General features: G+C 36.9%; 2 protein-coding genes across 2 annotated transcripts; both read left to right on the forward strand.

Annotated features, from left to right (window-relative positions):
- Positions 1-1846: 1846 nt before the first annotated feature.
- Positions 1847-2791, forward strand: LOC116860529 (olfactory receptor 5F1). The gene has a single exon (XM_032846575.1). The coding sequence runs from the start codon at positions 1847-1849 to the stop codon at positions 2789-2791; it is 945 nt and encodes a 314-aa protein (XP_032702466.1).
- Positions 2792-12932: 10141 nt separating this feature from the next.
- On the forward strand, positions 12933-13889 carry LOC116860444 (olfactory receptor 10AG1-like). The gene has a single exon (XM_032846499.1). The coding sequence runs from the start codon at positions 12933-12935 to the stop codon at positions 13887-13889; it is 957 nt and encodes a 318-aa protein (XP_032702390.1).
- The last annotated feature ends 4715 nt before the right edge of the window (positions 13890-18604 follow it).

Below are 18604 nucleotides of genomic sequence, written 5' to 3' on the forward strand. Positions count from 1 at the left end.
CTGGATATTATTTCTTTCTGTTGAAAATTGTCCTCAAATTGATTCTTCCACTTCTTAACAGTTTGTCTATTGAAAAGTCATGTCATAGCTTGAAACCTCAGCTGTAAATTGTGTAAAATAATAATGTAATCTCCAAGCCTGGTGTGAAGGATTAGTGGGGAATTTAAGCCAAAAATTTTAATATATTGTGACTTCCCTATAGAAATAGACTCTGTGTGTATGGATGCTCTGTGTGTGTGTGTGTGTGTGTGTGTGTGTTTCTTTTTTTCCATTTTGCTTTATTTGTATTTAGATCCGGAGAACCTACTGTTTCATTCCCTTATAGGATCAGAGTCACAGACATTAACTGCAAAAATCCAACACAATTCTAAAATCATAAAAAAGAAGTTAGGTTTTCTGATTGATTGTCTTATTTGCTCATAGTATACTATTTCTTTAAACACTGTACAATGGATTTAATTTCTTATTGTTATTAAGTTTACTCAAAAAAGAGTTGGATTAAAGGTTAAACTTGCCAAGACAAAGGGAAAGGTCACACATGCACACACACACACCAAACACACATACACACAAAGGGAATGGAAAAGAAAAACAATTATTTCAATTATTGAAAAGGGTAAGAATAATATATTGGTTTGGGGCCATGTACCCATTAGGGATAAGCTGCAAAGAGAGATGAAACATAAATAGCCAATTAAAATTATCATTTTTGTTTTACTTTGGCAAGGACTATTTTAAATTTGTTTTTACACTCTAATGTAGTTAATATATAGGATGTAATATAGTGATTCATCAATTATTTTGGCACAACTTTAAAGTAACACAGAGAACAAGAATGTCTTTATGATGCAAGATCCACATAACGTTCATTTCCATATATATACAAGTGATCATAATGTCTTCTCATTTGAGACTGGAGTTTCTGCCTTTAGAGGATTGACTCACAATTAAAACCCATAATCTGGTTCCCATGGTTACCATTTTTTTTTTATAAAAATCAACATAAATGCTTGGTAGTATGTATTTGTAAAGAAGGTATCTCAAATTCTAACAAATAGCTTATTTGAATTTTCATTGCATTGCATTTCATTTAAAAAAATTTCTACTTTTGATTTTTAAGCTTCAACTGAGAACTGATAAAAAAGAAAATAGACTACACAGGTAAGACACTAGGAAGGAATTTAGCAGGATCTGATATAGTTATTCAAGGAGTTGGATAAGTAGCATGTCTCATACTAATTGATGTATTTGAGAGTGTATTTGGAACAAGAAAAACTGCTTCATTCCCTTTCCTCTTAAAACACTACAAAATCATGAATAAGACAATAAGAGCTGTCAAAATATTGCTTATTTGAAATGGTCATTATATTTGCTACTTGTGGTAGACAAAAACAATTTCTGGGAGTTTTGGTTTTGAATATTCAGAGTGGTCTTGAGTGAAAAAAAATAGATTTCAGTTAAACACACATATCTGTTCACAGAGTGAGAGAATCTGAAGCAAGAATATTTTTATCATTTGCATATGGATGTTCGCTGGAATGAAAGAACAGAAAAACACATAATGCTTTTGCACAAACTGAATGGGAGTGTGTGGTCCTGCACTAGTGAGTTGAGAGATCCCCCAATCTTGATTCAATTCAGACACTTGTTCATTGAATTCAAAGGCTGATCTGTTTGTTGCCCAGTTTCCTCTTCCTCCATCACTCAATTTACTGTGTTGTATTATCCTAGGTTGTGCTTTTCCCCCATGGGTGAATGACCTCAATAACATTTCTATTTCTTATAAACTTAGGAGAAGAAAGTATTTACAATTGGTGCAAGTTTAAGCAAACTATATGTGCAACAAATGACCAGAAGAAACCACTCTTCACCGACCGAGTTCATCCTGTTGGGATTAGCAGACACGATGGAGCTACAGATTGTCCTCTTCTTGCTTTTTCTGGTGATTTACACACTTACAGTTCTGGGGAATGTTGGGATGATCCTCTTAATCAGGATTGATTCCCGACTTCACACACCCATGTATTTCTTCCTGGCTAACCTGTCCTTTGTGGATGTTAGTTACTCCTCCACCATCACCCCTAAGATGCTGGTGGACCTATTATCAGAGGAGAAAACCATCTCCTTTGCTGGCTGCTTTCTGCAACTGTACTTTTTCATCGCCTTGGCCACAACTGAGTGCATCCTTTTTGGGTTAATGGCCTATGACCGTTATGTGGCCATATGCAACCCTCTGCTTTACTCCCTGGTCATGTCCAGGACTGTCTGCCTCAAAATGGCAGCAGGGGCTTTTATAGCAGGATTCTTGAACTCCATGGTTAACACAAGTTATGTGAGCAGCTTGCCATTCTGCAGTTCCAATATCATTCATCATTTCTTCTGTGATAGCCCTCCACTTTTTAGGCTCTCATGTTCAGACACACACCTGAATGAAAGCATCTTTTCCACATTTGCCGGTGTGAATATGGTTGGGGCTTTGCTGGTCATCCTCACCTCCTACTCCTACGTTCTCTTTTCTATCTTCCGTATGCATTCAGGGGAGGGGAGGCGCAAAGCCCTCTCAACCTGTGGGTCCCACCTGACAGCTATAACTCTGTTCTATGCCACTGCCATCTATACCTATCTGAGACCTAGTTCCAGCTACTCCCTGGATCAGGACAAAGTGGCTTCTGTGTTCTACACGGTGGTGATCCCCATGTTGAATCCTCTGATCTACAGCCTCAGGAATCAGGAAGTAAAGAAAGCTTTATGGAATGTAACTACCAGGACAAGGTTCCCTTCCTTTCTCTGATACGCTTGGTAAATTTTCTGAACTAGGTATTAAATGAATTTTATAGATTGATTGAATCCTACAGTTTTCATTAGGATATTTCTAAGTAATTGCTTTCTGTTAATACTCGAGTGCAGGGACCCTTTTATGTACAAATGATTCACCAATCTTATATATGGACTCAGGGATTTCATGTAATTATTGTCTATTTTTGCTGGGTTTTGGATTTCATGTAATTATTGTCTATTTTTGCTGGGTTTTCTCAAATAGGGCTTATTTCTAATGAAATCTTGGTTAGAGAATGAAAGAGACACAGTATTTAGAATCAGAAGTCCTAATATCACACGAAACTAACTATATAGAGTACTATTAATTGTTCACTTATTTTTCTTCTGCATCTTTATTTCACCATTTGTGGTTTGTAAGAGATTGTTATGTATCACTTATGTGTAAAACAATTTGAATTTAAATAGATTTACATTTTAATTTATTGAATTATCTTATGGGGGAGAGCCTTAAATTTCAGGACTACAGTTTTCATTGCAGCTATCAACTCACCATCTTTCTTCCCCCCCACCATTCTCTGCATATACATATATATTCCTTAATTAAGAAATGTGAGCTTGTACAAAATGTGATATCAGGAGAGGTATCATCTCATTAGAATGCACCAGTTACAACTCTCATATTCCCTTGTCTGTTCTTCAAAATGTTTAACCTTTCTTTCCCTTCCATTCTCTTGGGCTGACCCATAGGACCAAGTTACATACACATGCATTCAACTGCTGCTGAGTTTAATCAGTGCATAGCTCCATAGGAGGGAGGTCAATGTTCAGTGGATGAATCTGACATATATTCTTTATAATAAGCTTATGGATTTCCTCTTATAGATATCTCTCAATTGCCCAGACAGGTGTTTGTGATGTCATGGGTGTTGTCTATGCACCTGTGAGCTTTGCTCTCACTCACAGGTCCTGAGTGGTTGCCTGGCCTGGACACCTGGCATCAGAATGACAGTTTGTTCTCTGAGATCATTTGTCCATCCTCTAAGTAGCTTGCCTACAATCCTCTGCACCAGCTGGCTGCTCACTGGCTAGATTCATTCTGCATTCCCCATCCCCAGTATTTGGTGGGATCATATACTAAGACCAAGATGTTTCATAAGTAAATGGCAATAATATATCCCTTCCACTAGATGTTTTGTTTTCGAGTAAAATTTAACAATTGAAAGAATGTTTGGGAGATAAAATCCAGTTATCCTGAGATTTGATTTTTAGACACATTCTATTTTAGGTCATGTTCTCTGTTCTCTAATGCAGCTTTTTTACACTTACTTTTTCTTATTTACAGAGTCTACAAATACTTTATATTTTGGGGGCTATAATCACTTAATTATCTTGTCTGCTTTTTAATTACTTAAATATGGGTTTCTTATGTAAATTCTGGTTATTTCTTTAACCCATAAACTACTAAAACTATTTTTTTAATTATCGTAATTTTTTGTATAGTGTACAACACATTTATGTGAAAAATGTTCCAAGAATGGTTTATTTTCATTAACTCAAAATAAATTTAACCTGTGAAACCACTGAGACTTCCAATTATTATATTGAGTGAGTAGACAAGTTGGAAATAATGAAGAATAAGTATTTAAGAATCATATATGTCCAAATAAACAACCAAAAGAAGAAAAGTTATTGTTATTGAAATCCTGCATTTGGGCAAAAAAAATTGTACAGTTTTATGTTATGTATAAGAATAATTTTGGATTTATTTTGTTAAGCATAATTTAACATGGACGATATAATTTCCATTAATCCATTAAAAATGGCAGGTATACATTTGTAAACAATAATTAAGTAAAGGCTAGGTGCTGAAATAAGTGAAGTAATAATTCATTTAATTTCACACTGCTAAAGTAAAAGGTACTTTGTTAACTCATAATAAGCCTCCAGAAGATAGAGATAAGTGAAATTTTGTCAAGAAGATAATGCCAAAATGGCTGGGTGAACAGGAAAATATTTTTTAAAAAATTAATTGAGTTGATGTGAAAAGATGTAATCTGTAGAAAAGAAATAAACAAAGAGCTGTATTGAAAATTTATAGCTTTGGGACACCTGGGTGACTCAGTCTACTGAGCTTCTGACTCTTGATTTCAGCTCAAGTCATGATCTTAGGGACATGAGATCGAGACCAGCATCTGGCTCCACACTCAGTGGGGAGTCTGCTTGAGATTCTCCCTCTCTCTCTGCCCCTCCCCACCAAACAAATAAATAAATCTTAAAATTAAAAAAAAAAGAAAATGTATAACTTCATGGAAATATACAGCTTTATAGAAACAATCTTAAAACAAATATGTTTATTGAAAACATAGAAAACATCAAATAGAATGTGTTGCAACAGAAAGCAGAAGTGTGGTCATTGTTGTTCAACTTAGGTATAATTTACTATTTAAAAAAAAATTATATATTTATTTGACAGGGAGATCACAAGTAGGCAGAGAGGCAGGCAGAGAGAGTGGGGGAAGCAGGCTTCCAGCTGAGCAGAGAGCTCAATGCAGGACCCTGAGATCATGACCTGAGCCAAAGACAGAGGCTTAACTCACTGAGCTACCCAGGCATCACTATAATTTACTATTTTGACTGGGAAATTAGTGTGTACTATCTTTAAGGTTCTCTTTAAATTTTGTGATTTTAATCTTTTTTTTTTAAGATTTTATTTATTTATTTGACAGAGATCACAAGTAGTCAGAGAGGCAGGCAGAGAGAGAGAGGAGGAAGCAGGCTCCCCGCTGAGCAGAGAGCCCGATGTGGGGCTGGATCCCCGGACCCTGGGATCATGACCTGAGCTGAAGGCAGAGACTTAAACCACTGAGGCACACATGTGCCCCGTGATTTTAATCTTAAATGTGAAAACATTGTATATGTCCATGTACCCTTCTAAAGTCTCAGAAAAATTCTTGATGTATTTCAGTCACTTAACAAAATTTTACACCCAGATCTTCCCTAAAGAGGAAGGTAGTGAATATAGACAAGGTCATGGTGAGTTTTTGCAAATAGGAGACCAACTGGATAAAGATCTATGTCAAAAGTTTCCAAATTGGGCTCCAAACCCTCAACCTCCTGAAGTTTTATGATCATTTTAACCATGTGTTGTAAAGTAAAATTAACAAAATATAACTTATTAGCTAAGGTTGTGCTGAGAGTGTGTCAGATTCATTTATACACTGATGAGAGAAACAGCTAAATAAAAAGAAGTTACAGATTTGGAGAGGATATGGAAACAGAAGGTTTATTTAGTTTGGAAATAGAAAAAGCAGCATTAAAAACATGCAAAATAAAGATTGAGGTTAGATTTCACACATCATAACATTATCATGCCCAAATCATGTATTGCAGAAGAGAACTGTGTGTCAGAATTATCCTAAATGCTAGATTTGGTGAGAGTAGTCAAAAGGAACGTCATATTTAAGAAACAAATGCTAAAGATATTTCTACAGCTGATTGCAGTGACATACTTTAACCTTCAGTGGTAGGGTCCAATACAGACACACAACATGGGCTCATAAAATGGTACCAACAGAGATTAGAAGCAGAGTGACAAGACACAAGTTTTATTTTTAAGTGGCTATGGTCAGTGATTTTTTTCTAACATGCAAACAAAATTGTAACATACACTCTTTTCTTATCTCTTAATTTTTATGTTTCCTTTAAAAAATGTATGTGTGTTAAATTTATCCCCTACGTTGGGCTGATAACTTCATATGAGACCTATATGAAGTAGCTATCTCCTATTGATCTGTTCAGATGCACAGAGCATAATGTATTTGATGTGAAAATATCCCTAATTCTTACAATGATTCTTCAGTGGTGAAATTTAACATTCCACCACCAAAAAAAAGGCAATGTTTTACATTTGTCACCAATTTGACTTATAGGAAATCTTTCATACCAATAATACATATATGAAGATATTTCTAGTGATGATTACTAAATTAGCTTTCTGTCCATAGCATTAAAAATATATGGATCCATGTGATGAGTGATATTAATAAGTGATCTAAATTTTTTTCAATTAAAAAAAAGAAGAAATAAAAGGACTACAGAGGACTTCTATAATGGGGGGCAAGAACCTCTGTGAATCACCATGTCTTTAATAGAGCAAAGAATATACTAAAAAATGTTAAATCAATTTTTAGAGCTCTAGATATCAAGCAAAGGTTAGAAACAATGTGAGGAGAATTTACTCTATAAAAACTGATGTTATCAAAATAATTAGCTAACACATTCAGCTTTTCTTTGTGTATGGAAGCATTCATAAGTATCTAATCACGTAAGGTGTTGTGCTATACACTACATGAGGCACAGAAAACTTTGTACTTTCTAGACTACCAAACCTGTGTTCTTCTGTGAAACTGAGCTAGTATGTCATATCCCATGACACATGACCCATATCATTTTTATTTCTGAATTTGACCTTCTCTTCTTGTCATTAGTTCCTTGATTCCAGGGCATTTGTGTACATTTTACAAATGTAACTGTTGTTGTCACCTGTGTTTTAAACTAAGAAAACATATGTTACGTTATGCTAAATATTATTCTAAATAGTGCTTTTTCATGCTGGCAAATGTTCTACTTCTGCCAACATGAACAATTATTTTTGCTGGCCAAAACAGTTCAAACAAAAACAGAAGCAAGCCACCATTTCTAACATAGTAAAGTTGAAAATTATAGCAACAAAAAATTTATCTTTCTCTCCTAATAGCGTTAAAGCCCTCATGATATCATTTTCCCATCTTCAGCTTCACAATATAGAAAAACTTGAAATTCAGTGTATGTATCTTCTTGTCAAAATTCACTTTTTTTCTTATGTGTGTATATGTAACTAAAAAATTCCACCTACAGCATGTGCAGAGAGAGGACTTCAATGTGTAAACAACTTAGATGATGCATGGAATCTAGATAATTTCAAACTCACATTATTTGAGTTTAAGAAATGGCATTTTAATAATTTCAAACTTAGTATTCTGAGACTTTGTGCATAAATATAAACCAACTTTAAGTCTTTGAATGTCCTTGTAGGGGAATTATTCTATTCTCCAAAGATGAAGAGGCTGGGGAGAAAGGTAGAGAGGAGTGGCCAGGAGGCTACTGTTCCTCAGATCATACTCCATAGAGAGAGTACTTTCAAGGCAGCACTGATCCAACCAGAAACAACCTGGGTTATTCTCTAAGTTACCACTCGACAGATTGTTGAGCTTAAAAATGCAACATGTCATGGAGAGAAGATGTTCTTCAATGAATAAGGAGCTATTTTCTACCAGAGCTCCACTAACCTAGCTAAGTAAAGTATAAGTTTCACAAAAAAACAAGGATGGCTGAAAATTGTTCCTTGAATAATTCAAAACCAAAAGTTACATCAGATAAGACCACAGTCTTTATAAAAGAGTGACATAGTGTTTCTTTCATAAAACAAAAAGGAAGGCTTTATTTATTTATTTATTTATTTTAAAGATCTTGTTTATTTATTTGACAGAAAGAGAGATCACAAGTAGGTCGGGAGGCAGGCAGAGAGAGAGGAGGAAGCAGGCTCTCCGTGGAGTAGAGAGCCTGATGTAGGGCTCGATCCCAGGATCTTGGGATCATGACCCAAGCCGAAGGCAGAGGCTTTAACCCACTGAGCCACCCAGGCACCCCTAAAAAGGTAAGCTTTAATTATTTACCCTGTTTATTAAAAAAATTAATAAAAATACCCACTGAGTTTTTTTAATATAGTTGACTCACAAACACACAAATTACATTAATTATAAATGTACCACATAGTGATTCAACAACTCTATACATTGTTCTGTGCTCATCACAAGTATAGCTACCATCTGTCACCGACAGCATCGTTCTATGAAGCCCATTAAGTTTTGATTAAGAAAATGTTACCATTGAACACCACATCAAAAACTAATAATGTTCTATATGCTGGATCACTGATCATATAAACATACAGAAAAGAAAAGAAGAGAAAAGAAAAGAAAAGGAAAGGAAAGAAAAGAAAAAAGGAAAGAAGAGAAAAGAAGGGAAAAGAAAGAAAAGAAAAGAAAGAAAAGGAAAGGAAAAGAAAAGAAAATGAACCCTGACATTACATGGCTGAGTTTGAAGTCAGGTCACATCCTAGCTTCCTGACATTGGGCACATTAACTTAATTCCTGTATGCATCTCCCTCTTTATGCAAAATGGGAGTAATAACAGTACCTACTTCATTGAGAATGTAATACGTGAGCTAATACGGGGAAAGTCATTAACAGGGTGGTTAGCACATAATAAATGTTCAAAACCTAATAATAATAAAAAGAATTTCAAATAATCAGGTCTCTCTACTGTCCATAGCTATTCCTATTCATACTAACTAGCAGCAATATCTGGGGGAAAACCACTTTAATTTACTGGACTTTTATTTTCAGTTTTTTTTTTCCCTCTCATCAGTCTGTACTTTGAGCAAATAAGAAAAGGAGGCTTTGTTATAGATGTATAAGCAAAATTAAATTTCAAAGCTTAACTCAAATCCCATTTAATATATGAAAGCAAAATCATCATAATAATAATAATATATGAAAGCATCCTCAGCAATAACTTTTTCTGGCTACTTTCTTTTCTGAAATTGATCTATTCTCTTCATTAACAATGAGTGGCCTTTTGCAATTTTAACATGAAAACTTCAGCTCTTTATTTACTAATATTTCTATGTTAGCATCTATCCAGCATAGAAGAGTCTACTGATAATCTTAGTTTTCCTGTAAAATACTACCCCATACATCCTCTCCTCCCCAGATTAAGAAAACTCTACTCCAGAGAAGTTGGAAGATGAGCAAAATTCAAAAGAAGAAAAAATATATAAATTTAAGTCATAATGATAAACACAATGAGGAGAATACTTGTAATAGAGTCTAAGTAAAGTGATTAATACAATCCAAGCTGCTTAGTCCTCGAGACAGTTCCCTGAGTTTCATGTTATCTTTATAGCATATACTTTCAAACAAAGAAAAATTAGCTCTGGTCATTTAACTAAGGACATATTGCCAGAATATACCTAATTTCCATTGTAAGTCACTCAACATGAGATTGTTTGGTCAGTGAATTTGAATCTAGTTGAATGCAGCATGACTGCTGAGGTCAGTAGGAAAGCTTCATTTTGCCATTACCCGTGAGGAAATATTTAAAAACTATTCACCCATGCAAGAAATTGATTAGCTATTGGGATATAAAACTGAGGAGCACATGAGGACCTTTTTTATCCTGGGATATGCTTTATTATTTTTATTTAAAAGTAAAAATCACAAAATGATTTCTCTGATACCTTAAAATCTAATGAAGTACTAGATTAGATACCATATTCATAAGAAATTGTCTGGTGCTCCCAGAACACCTTGTAATTCTCTCTTCATAGACCATGCACTTTCCCAGCAACACCTGCCTGCTGACTTCTGTAAACTCTGTGCAGATGGAAACTGAGCTCATTTATTTGTCATTAGTGTCCTTAGTCTACTTTGTAGTGAAGACGCTCAGTATTTACCCTTAATAAACCACACATTTAGGAACGGTGAGAAGAAGGAAATACAAAGTAGGCATTGCAAATTGTTTCAGTCGGCTGGGATCTGTTACAGGTGAAAGTAATCAGGTCTTAAAAGAAGAAAGAGCCGCCATATGGTGGAGGAAGGAAGGCAAATTTGGAACCTGGGAAACTGACAGACTGCAAAACCCATGGCAATCTGGGTTTCAGAGTATGTGACAATCTGTGAAAAAGGCCACAGGTTAGCCTTAATGAAGACTAGATGGAGGTCACAGAAAGGAATATGGGGTCTAAGGTGCACTGCGTGGCAGAGAGACCGAACTTAGGCGGACGAAAAATGCTTGCTTCTTGAAAGAGCTGGCTGGGATCTGTCTACACTGTATTTAGCCCCGTGGTTCCTGGTGGTTAGTCAGCCGTAGGTATTTAGAATACACGTGGCCCTTGAACAACAAGGGTTTGAACCTCATTGGTCCACTCTACTCAGATTTTTACAGTACACACCGTAATTGTTTTTTCTTCCTTATGATTTTCTTGGCAACGTTTTCTTTTCTCTGTCTTACTTTATTGTATGAATACAGTATATAATGCATATAACATTCACAACATGAGTTAATCGATTATTGATGTTAGCAATTAAATTTTGAGGGAGTCAAAAGTTATATGCAGGGGCGCCTGGGTGGCTCAGTGGGTTAAAGCCTCTGCCTTCGGCTCACGTCATGGTCCCGGGGTCCTGGGATGGAGCCCCACATCGGTCTCTCTGCTTGGCTTCCTCCTCTCTCCGCCTCTCTCTCTGCCTGCCTCTCTACCTACTTGTGATCTCTGTCTGTCAAATAAATAAATAAAATCTTAAAAAAAAAAAAGTTATATGCAGACTTTTGACTGCCTGGAGAGGGACTGATGCATTCGTTGCTCAAGGGTCAACTGGATATTTTATATTCATAATACACTGCACTTATTCACCATAAGCTGTAAGATATACTACAAAATATATATCAATTGGCATGTTTATAATATACAGTTAAATGAATATTATAGTGTATATTGATAATATATATTATATATATTCAGCAACTCAGAGATAAGAAAGGGTACACAAAAACAGATTTCACATTTTGTCTGGCATCAGGTATATGAACTCTAAGATCAAATTCTCTTGCCTAATTTATTTTTCCTTTTCCTTATTTAATTATCCTGTAAAGGCCCCAAACTTATCTAATTGTTCCTAAAGTCATAGCATTTATTTTTTTAAAGATTTATTCATTTGTCAGAGAAAGAGAGAGGGAGAGAGAGAGAGAAGGAAAGAGCAGGGGAAGCAGCAGGCAGAGGGAGAAGCAGGCTTCCTGCCGAACAAGGACCCTGATGTGGGACTTGATCCCAGGACCCTGGGATCATGACCTGAGCCAAAGGCAGACGCTCAACTGACTGGGCCACCCAGGCATCCCCAAAGTCATACCATTTAGAATATAAGCAGAATTACTAAGATTTTGGGGACCATGGTAGGTTTAAGGACATATTATAGTCAAATCTTATATAATTTATTTTACATTCTAAGCATATGACTTGTTATGGTGCATGATTTCTAATATAACTTTGTGTGATATCTTAAATGAAATGGTTTTCTATGATGGAGGCTAGGCAATATTCCCTGTTTTCCTGATCAGAGTCTCAGTCTCTTTCCCAGATAATGAGCATCCCAGGCTGGTCTAAGCTGGGCCTGGCTATGCATTCTTACTGACCACCTTGCCCTGTGGTTATGTGAGATGCAGGTGACAGGGGAAACATCAAACCAAACATAAAAAATCTAATATTTGGTTGCAACAGTGTGGATGGAACTAGAGGCTATTATGCTAAGCAAAATAACTCAATCAGAGAAAGACAATTATCATATGATCCCACTGATATGTGGAATTTTAGAAACAAGGCAGAGGATCATAGGAAAAGAGAGGAAAAATGAAACAAGGTGAAACCAGAGAGGGAGGCAAACTGTAAGAGACTCTTAAACTTAGGAAACAAAATGAGGGTTGCTGGAGGGTTGGGGGGTGGGAGGGATGGGGTGGCTGGGTGATGGACATTGTGGAGGGTATGTGCTATGGTGAGTGCTGTGAATTACGTAAAACTGATGAATCACAGACCCGTACCCCTGAAACAAATAATACATGATAGGCTAATTTTAAAAAAATGTGGTAAGCAGAAAAACATACAAGTGCATTAGATACCTGATTGACAAGGAAGGAGACACATTTCTCATTAGAGAATGTCCTGTGTTAACTAACACAGGGGAATAGGCTATTTGACATGTTTTGCTTTTATTTTGTTATTGTCTGTTTTGGTGTGTTGTTCATTTGTATATACTATTAATATTAGCAGTAAGATTAGAGTTGATTACTTTCTGTTTTTTTCTACCAGAATTTGGGGTATTAGATTGAAATTTATTACCAAAAATACAAAATGAAAAACAAAAACAAAACAAAACAAAAAAAACCAAAACTGAATATCTATCCTTTGTCAGTGCATTTGAAATCATCTATTTAATATGTCCCATTCTACAACTGAGCCCAGCAACTGAAGTGAATTCTAAGCCTCAAAATCATTTTGTTTATAGATGGAATCCACAGGACAAAATCCTCTGCAAGGGAATCAGACTCCATTAATGGATTTCATCCTGCTTGGCTTTTCTGATGTTCCTGACCTCCAAGGATTTCTTTTTGGAGTGTTTTTGATCATGTATGTGATTATTCTGATGGGAAATAGCCTCATTATCATAATAACCAAGGTTGACCCCTCCCTCCAGACTCCCATGTATTTTTTCCTTAGGAACTTTTCTTTCTTGGAAATATGCTATGTGTCAGTCACTGCCCCCAGATTATTAACAGATCTTTGTAGACAAAATAGAAGAATTTCCTTTCTGTCTTGTGCTACACAAATGTATTTCTTTTTGGTGTTTGGAGCCACTGAGTGCCTCATTCTGACCACAATGGCTTACGACAGGTATGTTGCTATTTGCAACCCCTTACTCTACCCTCTCATCATGAACCACAGGCTCTGCATCCAACTGGCAGTTAGCTGCTGGATCACTGGAATTCCAGTACACATAGGGTTCACCTACCTGATCTTCTCTCTACCCTTCTGCAGGTCCAATCATTTGCATCACTTCTTCTGCGACATACCTCCAGTACTTAAACTTGCCTGTGGGGATACTTTTATGATTGAGATGTTGGTTTATGCAGTTGCTCTTCTAGTAGTCACTATTCCTTTTATGTTGATTCTTGGATCTTATGGGAAAATAATCTCAACCATCCTGAAGTTGCCATCAGCCTCTGGGCGAGCCAAGGCATTCTCCACCTGTTCCTCACATCTCATGGTTGTGGCTTTGTTCTTTGGATCAGCCACCACAACGTACTTGAGCCCCAAGTCCAGTAATTTAACAGGAACAGATAAGTTTCTTTCTCTTTTTTACACCATTGTGACACCAATGTTCAACCCCATAATCTATTGTCTGAGAAACAAAGATGTTATGGTGGCACTCAAAAAATTCCTACTGAAATGGATTGTACTATAACTCAAAAACATAACTTTATAAAATTTGTTTCTTATTTATCACAGTCCCCAGATACTCATGCTGGTGCTTCTCCAATTTTTGCCACAACTCTTAATTCTTCTACGTAAGTGCTATCGTTCTTTTTATCTCCTGTGAAATAAATTTGGCTGTTATTTTTAAATATTAAATGAATTCTGAACTTAATTTCAGGTATTGAAATAGTGAAAATAACACATAGAGGTTATTAAAAGTTGCTGTTGCTGCGGCTTTTTAGGATTCCAGAATATGGCCAACATTTTCTGTTTCACAAAAAGATTATTCGTTTTTCTATCTCCAGTCCCGACATACTGTATGAAAAATAACAGACATCTAATTAACTTTGTTAGCTTGAAAGGATGATTAATAACAAAGGTTAAACTACTGATATTTTATCTGCTCATGAACAACAATTGCATTAGAATCATCAGGTGGCGTCACATAAAGAAAGGAAGGATATGAATCTAACAGCAGTGAGTAGGGTTGATGTGTTAACAGAGTTGATTTTTATTGGTGATTCATCAGCTAATTCCCTAAAACTAAATTGACATATGAAAAAGGGGGGCACATTATTTCAGTTCCAGAATCCAGTCTCAGTCTACAATACTAGCTAATCCCCTATAATTTTATTATGTTAATTAGGAGACTTGATTGTAAATTCAATATAGATATATAGATTGTAAATGTACATAGAGGACACAAATGTGGGCAGATAAAAGTATTTGAGTCATTGAAACAAATTTTTTGTAGAATGTTTGTTCTGGGCTGTGTAAGTTACTTTTCTTACCTCTTCCTCCCTTCTTGAAGGAGAAATCAGCAATTTCCCTTCTTTCTCTCTCTCTTTCTTTCTTTCTTTCTGAGAGGAGGCTCCCCACTGAGCAGGGAACCCCATGCAGGACTCAATCCCAGGACTCTGGAGATTATTACCCATGCTGAAGGCAGGCACTTTATGGACTGAGCCACCCAGATACCCCTCTTCTTTTTATTAAAAAAAAATTTATAGTGTCTTAATGACAAAGAAATAACTGTGTAGAAAGACAGGAAAGAGTAAATTTGAACATTAAAGAAACAAAATCTGGGGTGCCTAAGAGGCTTAGTTAGTTAAGCATCTGCCTTTGGCTAAGGTCATGATCTCAGAGTCCTAGGATCCAGCCCCTCATCTGGCTCTCTACTCCGTGGGGAGTCTGTTTCTCCCTCTTCCTCTCCCTCTGTGATCTCACTCACTCTCACTTTCTCTCAGATAAATAAATACAATCTTTTAAAAAGATAAAAAAGAAAGAAACAAAATTTTATAAAACTCCTATAAAACAACACTGTTCTTCCCACAACCATTTCTTCCACACGATCCTAAATTTTGTAAACTTCTGGCACCAATGATTCCAGGCCCTTGGGTACTCCCACCAGGATTCCCATCATATTCCTTTCAAAATACAGGTACCTTTACTCCCCTCCACCTTCAGCTTCCCCCTGCTGCATTTATCATCAGAGCCCTTTAGGAGGAAGAGAGAGTACACATAACACAACTTCTCTGAAATTTTCCCTGGCATAAAACCTCAACTTAAAATAGAAAAATGAAAAAAAAAACTACATATATTAAGAAATAATTATCAAGGTCATAATAGTGTTCAATTGTAACAAAAAAAAGTTATCTCTGAGAAAGAGTGAAGCATATCCTAAGAAAATAGATCTTAGAGATGTTCTTAATTTCCATGTGAAAGTGCTACCAAAACAAATATCGGGGGACTATTCATTTTTATTTTTTAGCAATGTCACCTCTTGAACTGCCTCCTCCCCCAATAAGATTGGAGTTGTCTATCATGTTTGGAATATTAAAATTCTGAAAGATGTTTGTAACAGCAGAAGAAAGGATGGGTATCGGGGTACACAGGGCTGATATTCTAAACTTTGCATTCAGTCAATATATGAACATCAGAATTTCATTTCTTTCTAAAATGTGTGGCTTTACCATGTTGTTGTATTAGACACTACATATGGAACATCCAGTCTGAGAAGGGTGAAAGAAATAGGAATATTATAGAAAAGCTATTGAAAAGAGCAAAACCCTTTCCCTAGTCCTATGAACACCATGGAGAAAGGTGGGGTTTCCAGCTTCAGCCTGACTTCCTGGATGAAGGGACCAGCCTGGCCAGAGGGGAGTCCCAGGTGAGGATGAGCTCTTGAGCTGCAAAATACTGCCAAGTTTTTGGGCACACAGAACATTAACTTACGGTCATTTTTATCTCAGCTGACTCCACAGAGCAAGTCATACTAATCTGAAGCATTTGAACTGAGGAAGGCCTTTAAAATTTTCTGATGGAATATGTCAAAGCAGGTCGGGAGGTTGTGGTCATTTATCTTTGGAATACCTCTTGTGAAGGCAACATTTAGAACATGTTTCTGGAGTGAAGAAGCCGGGAACTCTCTGGACAAGGTGTCCTGCCAAGCTGCCCGTACAGGCACACCTCTCTTTAGGTCCTTTCCTTTATTGGGCTTCACAAGGCACTGCTTTTATACCAGTTGAAGGTTTGTGGCAACGCTGTACTGAGCAAGCCTTTTGGAGCCATTTTTCCAATAGCCTTGTCCACTTCATGTCTCTGAATCACATTTTGTAACTCTTGCAATATTTAAACTTTTTTTCACCATTATTACAAATGTTATGGGGCTCTGTGATCTGATCTTTGATGTTACATTTGTAATTCGGGGGACTCTGTGAACTGTATGCATATAAGACAGTGAACTTCATCAAATAAATGTTGTGTGTGCTCAGACTGCTCCACTGACAAGCCGTTCCCCTGTCTCTCATCCTCCTTTCAGACCTCCCTATCCCCTGAAAGAGCGATATTGAAATTAGGTCAATTAAAAACCCTACAATGGCCTCTAAGTGTTCAGTTGAAAGATGGAGTCATCTAACTCTCACTTAACAAGCTAGAATTAACAAGCTAGAAATGATTAAGGTCAGTGAGGAAGGCCTTGTCAATGCCAAAATAGGCTGACAGGTAGGTGTCTCGCACCAAACAGCTAAGTTGTAAATGCAGAAGAAAAGTCCTTGAAGGAAATTAAAAGTGCTTCCCTGGTGAACACACAAATAAATGATAAAAAAGTGAAAGAGCCTTCCTCCCAACATGGAGAAAGTTTGAGTTGTTGGGATAGATGATCAAAGCAGCCGTAACACTCCCTTAACCCAAAGCCTAATCCAGAGCAAGACCCTGATTCTCTTCAATTGTGCGAAGGCTGAGAGAAGTGAAGCTGCAGAAGGAAAGTCTGAAGCTAGTAGAGGTTTGTTCATGAGATTTAAGAAAGAAAATGTCTCCATAACATCAAAGTACAAGGTGAAGAGGTAGCTGCTGAGAGAGAAGCTGCAACAAGTTATCCACAAGATCCAGCTATGATGTTAATGACCGTGACCTCACTCAACAACAGATTTTCTTTCTTTCTTTCTTTTTTTAAAGATTTTATTTATTTATTTGACAGACAGAGTTCACAAGTAGGCAGAGAGGCAGGCAGAGAGAGAGGAGGAAGCAGGCTCCCTGCTGAGCAGAGAGCCTGATGCGGGGCTCAATCCCAGGACCCTGGGATCATGACCTGAGCCGAAGGCAGAGGCTTTAACCCACTGAGCCACCCAGGCGCCCCAACAACAGATTTTCAATGTAGATGAATCAGCCTTCCATTGAAAGAAGATGCCATCTAGGACTTTCATGGCTAGAGAGAAGTCAATGCCTGGCTTCAAAGCTTCAAAGGGCAGACTACTTTTCTTGTTAGGGGTGAATTTAGCTGGTGACTTTAAGTTGAAGCCAATCCTCATTTACCCTTCTGAAAGTCCTAGGATCCTTAAGAATCATGCTACATCTACTTTGCCTCTCTTTAAATGGAACAACAAAGCCTAGAGGACAGCACATCTATTTACAACATGGTTTTTACTGAATACTTTAAGTCCACAGTTGAGACCTACAGTTCAGAAAAAAAAGATTCCTTTCAAAATATGACTGCTCATTGCCAATGCATCTGATCACCCAAGAGCTCTGACAGAGATGGACAAGATTAATGTTGTTCTTGTGCCTGCTAACACAACATCATTCTGCAGCTCATGGGTCAGGTAGGAACGACAACTTTCAAGTTCTATTATTTAAGAAATGCTGTTTGTAAAGATAAAGTTGCCATACTTAGTGATTGCTCTGATGGATCTGGACAAAATAAACTGAAAAACCTTCTAGAAAGGATTCACCATTCCCAATGCCTTTAATGCAGGAAGTACCAGGATTCAAGACTTTAGTGAAGGAAGGAACGCAGTTGTGGTGGAAATAGCAAGAGAGGCAGGATTAGAAGGGCAGCCTGAATATGTGATTAAATTGCAACAATCTCATGATCAAACTAACGAATGAGGAGATGCTTTGTGTGGATGAACAAAGAATGTGGTCTTTTGAAATGGAAGCTACTCCTGGTGAAGCTGTGAAGATTGTTGAATTGACAACAAGGGATTTAGAATAGTACATGAATTTGGGTGATAAAGCAGCAGGTTTTTTGTGAGAATTAACTCCAATCTGGAAACTTCCACTGTGGGTAAAATGCTACCAAACAGCATCACCTGCTACAGAGAAATCGGGTCATGAAAGGAAGAGTCAATCAATCAAATGCAGCAAACTTCATTGTTGTCTTATTTTAAGATCTTGCCACAGCTGCCCCACTTCATCACCCACCACCCT

The sequence above is a fragment of the Lontra canadensis genome, unplaced genomic scaffold, assembly GCF_010015895.1.
Source record: "Lontra canadensis isolate GAN:19392208 unplaced genomic scaffold, GSC_riverotter_1.0 scaffold176, whole genome shotgun sequence".
Taxonomy (NCBI): domain Eukaryota; kingdom Metazoa; phylum Chordata; class Mammalia; order Carnivora; family Mustelidae; genus Lontra; species Lontra canadensis.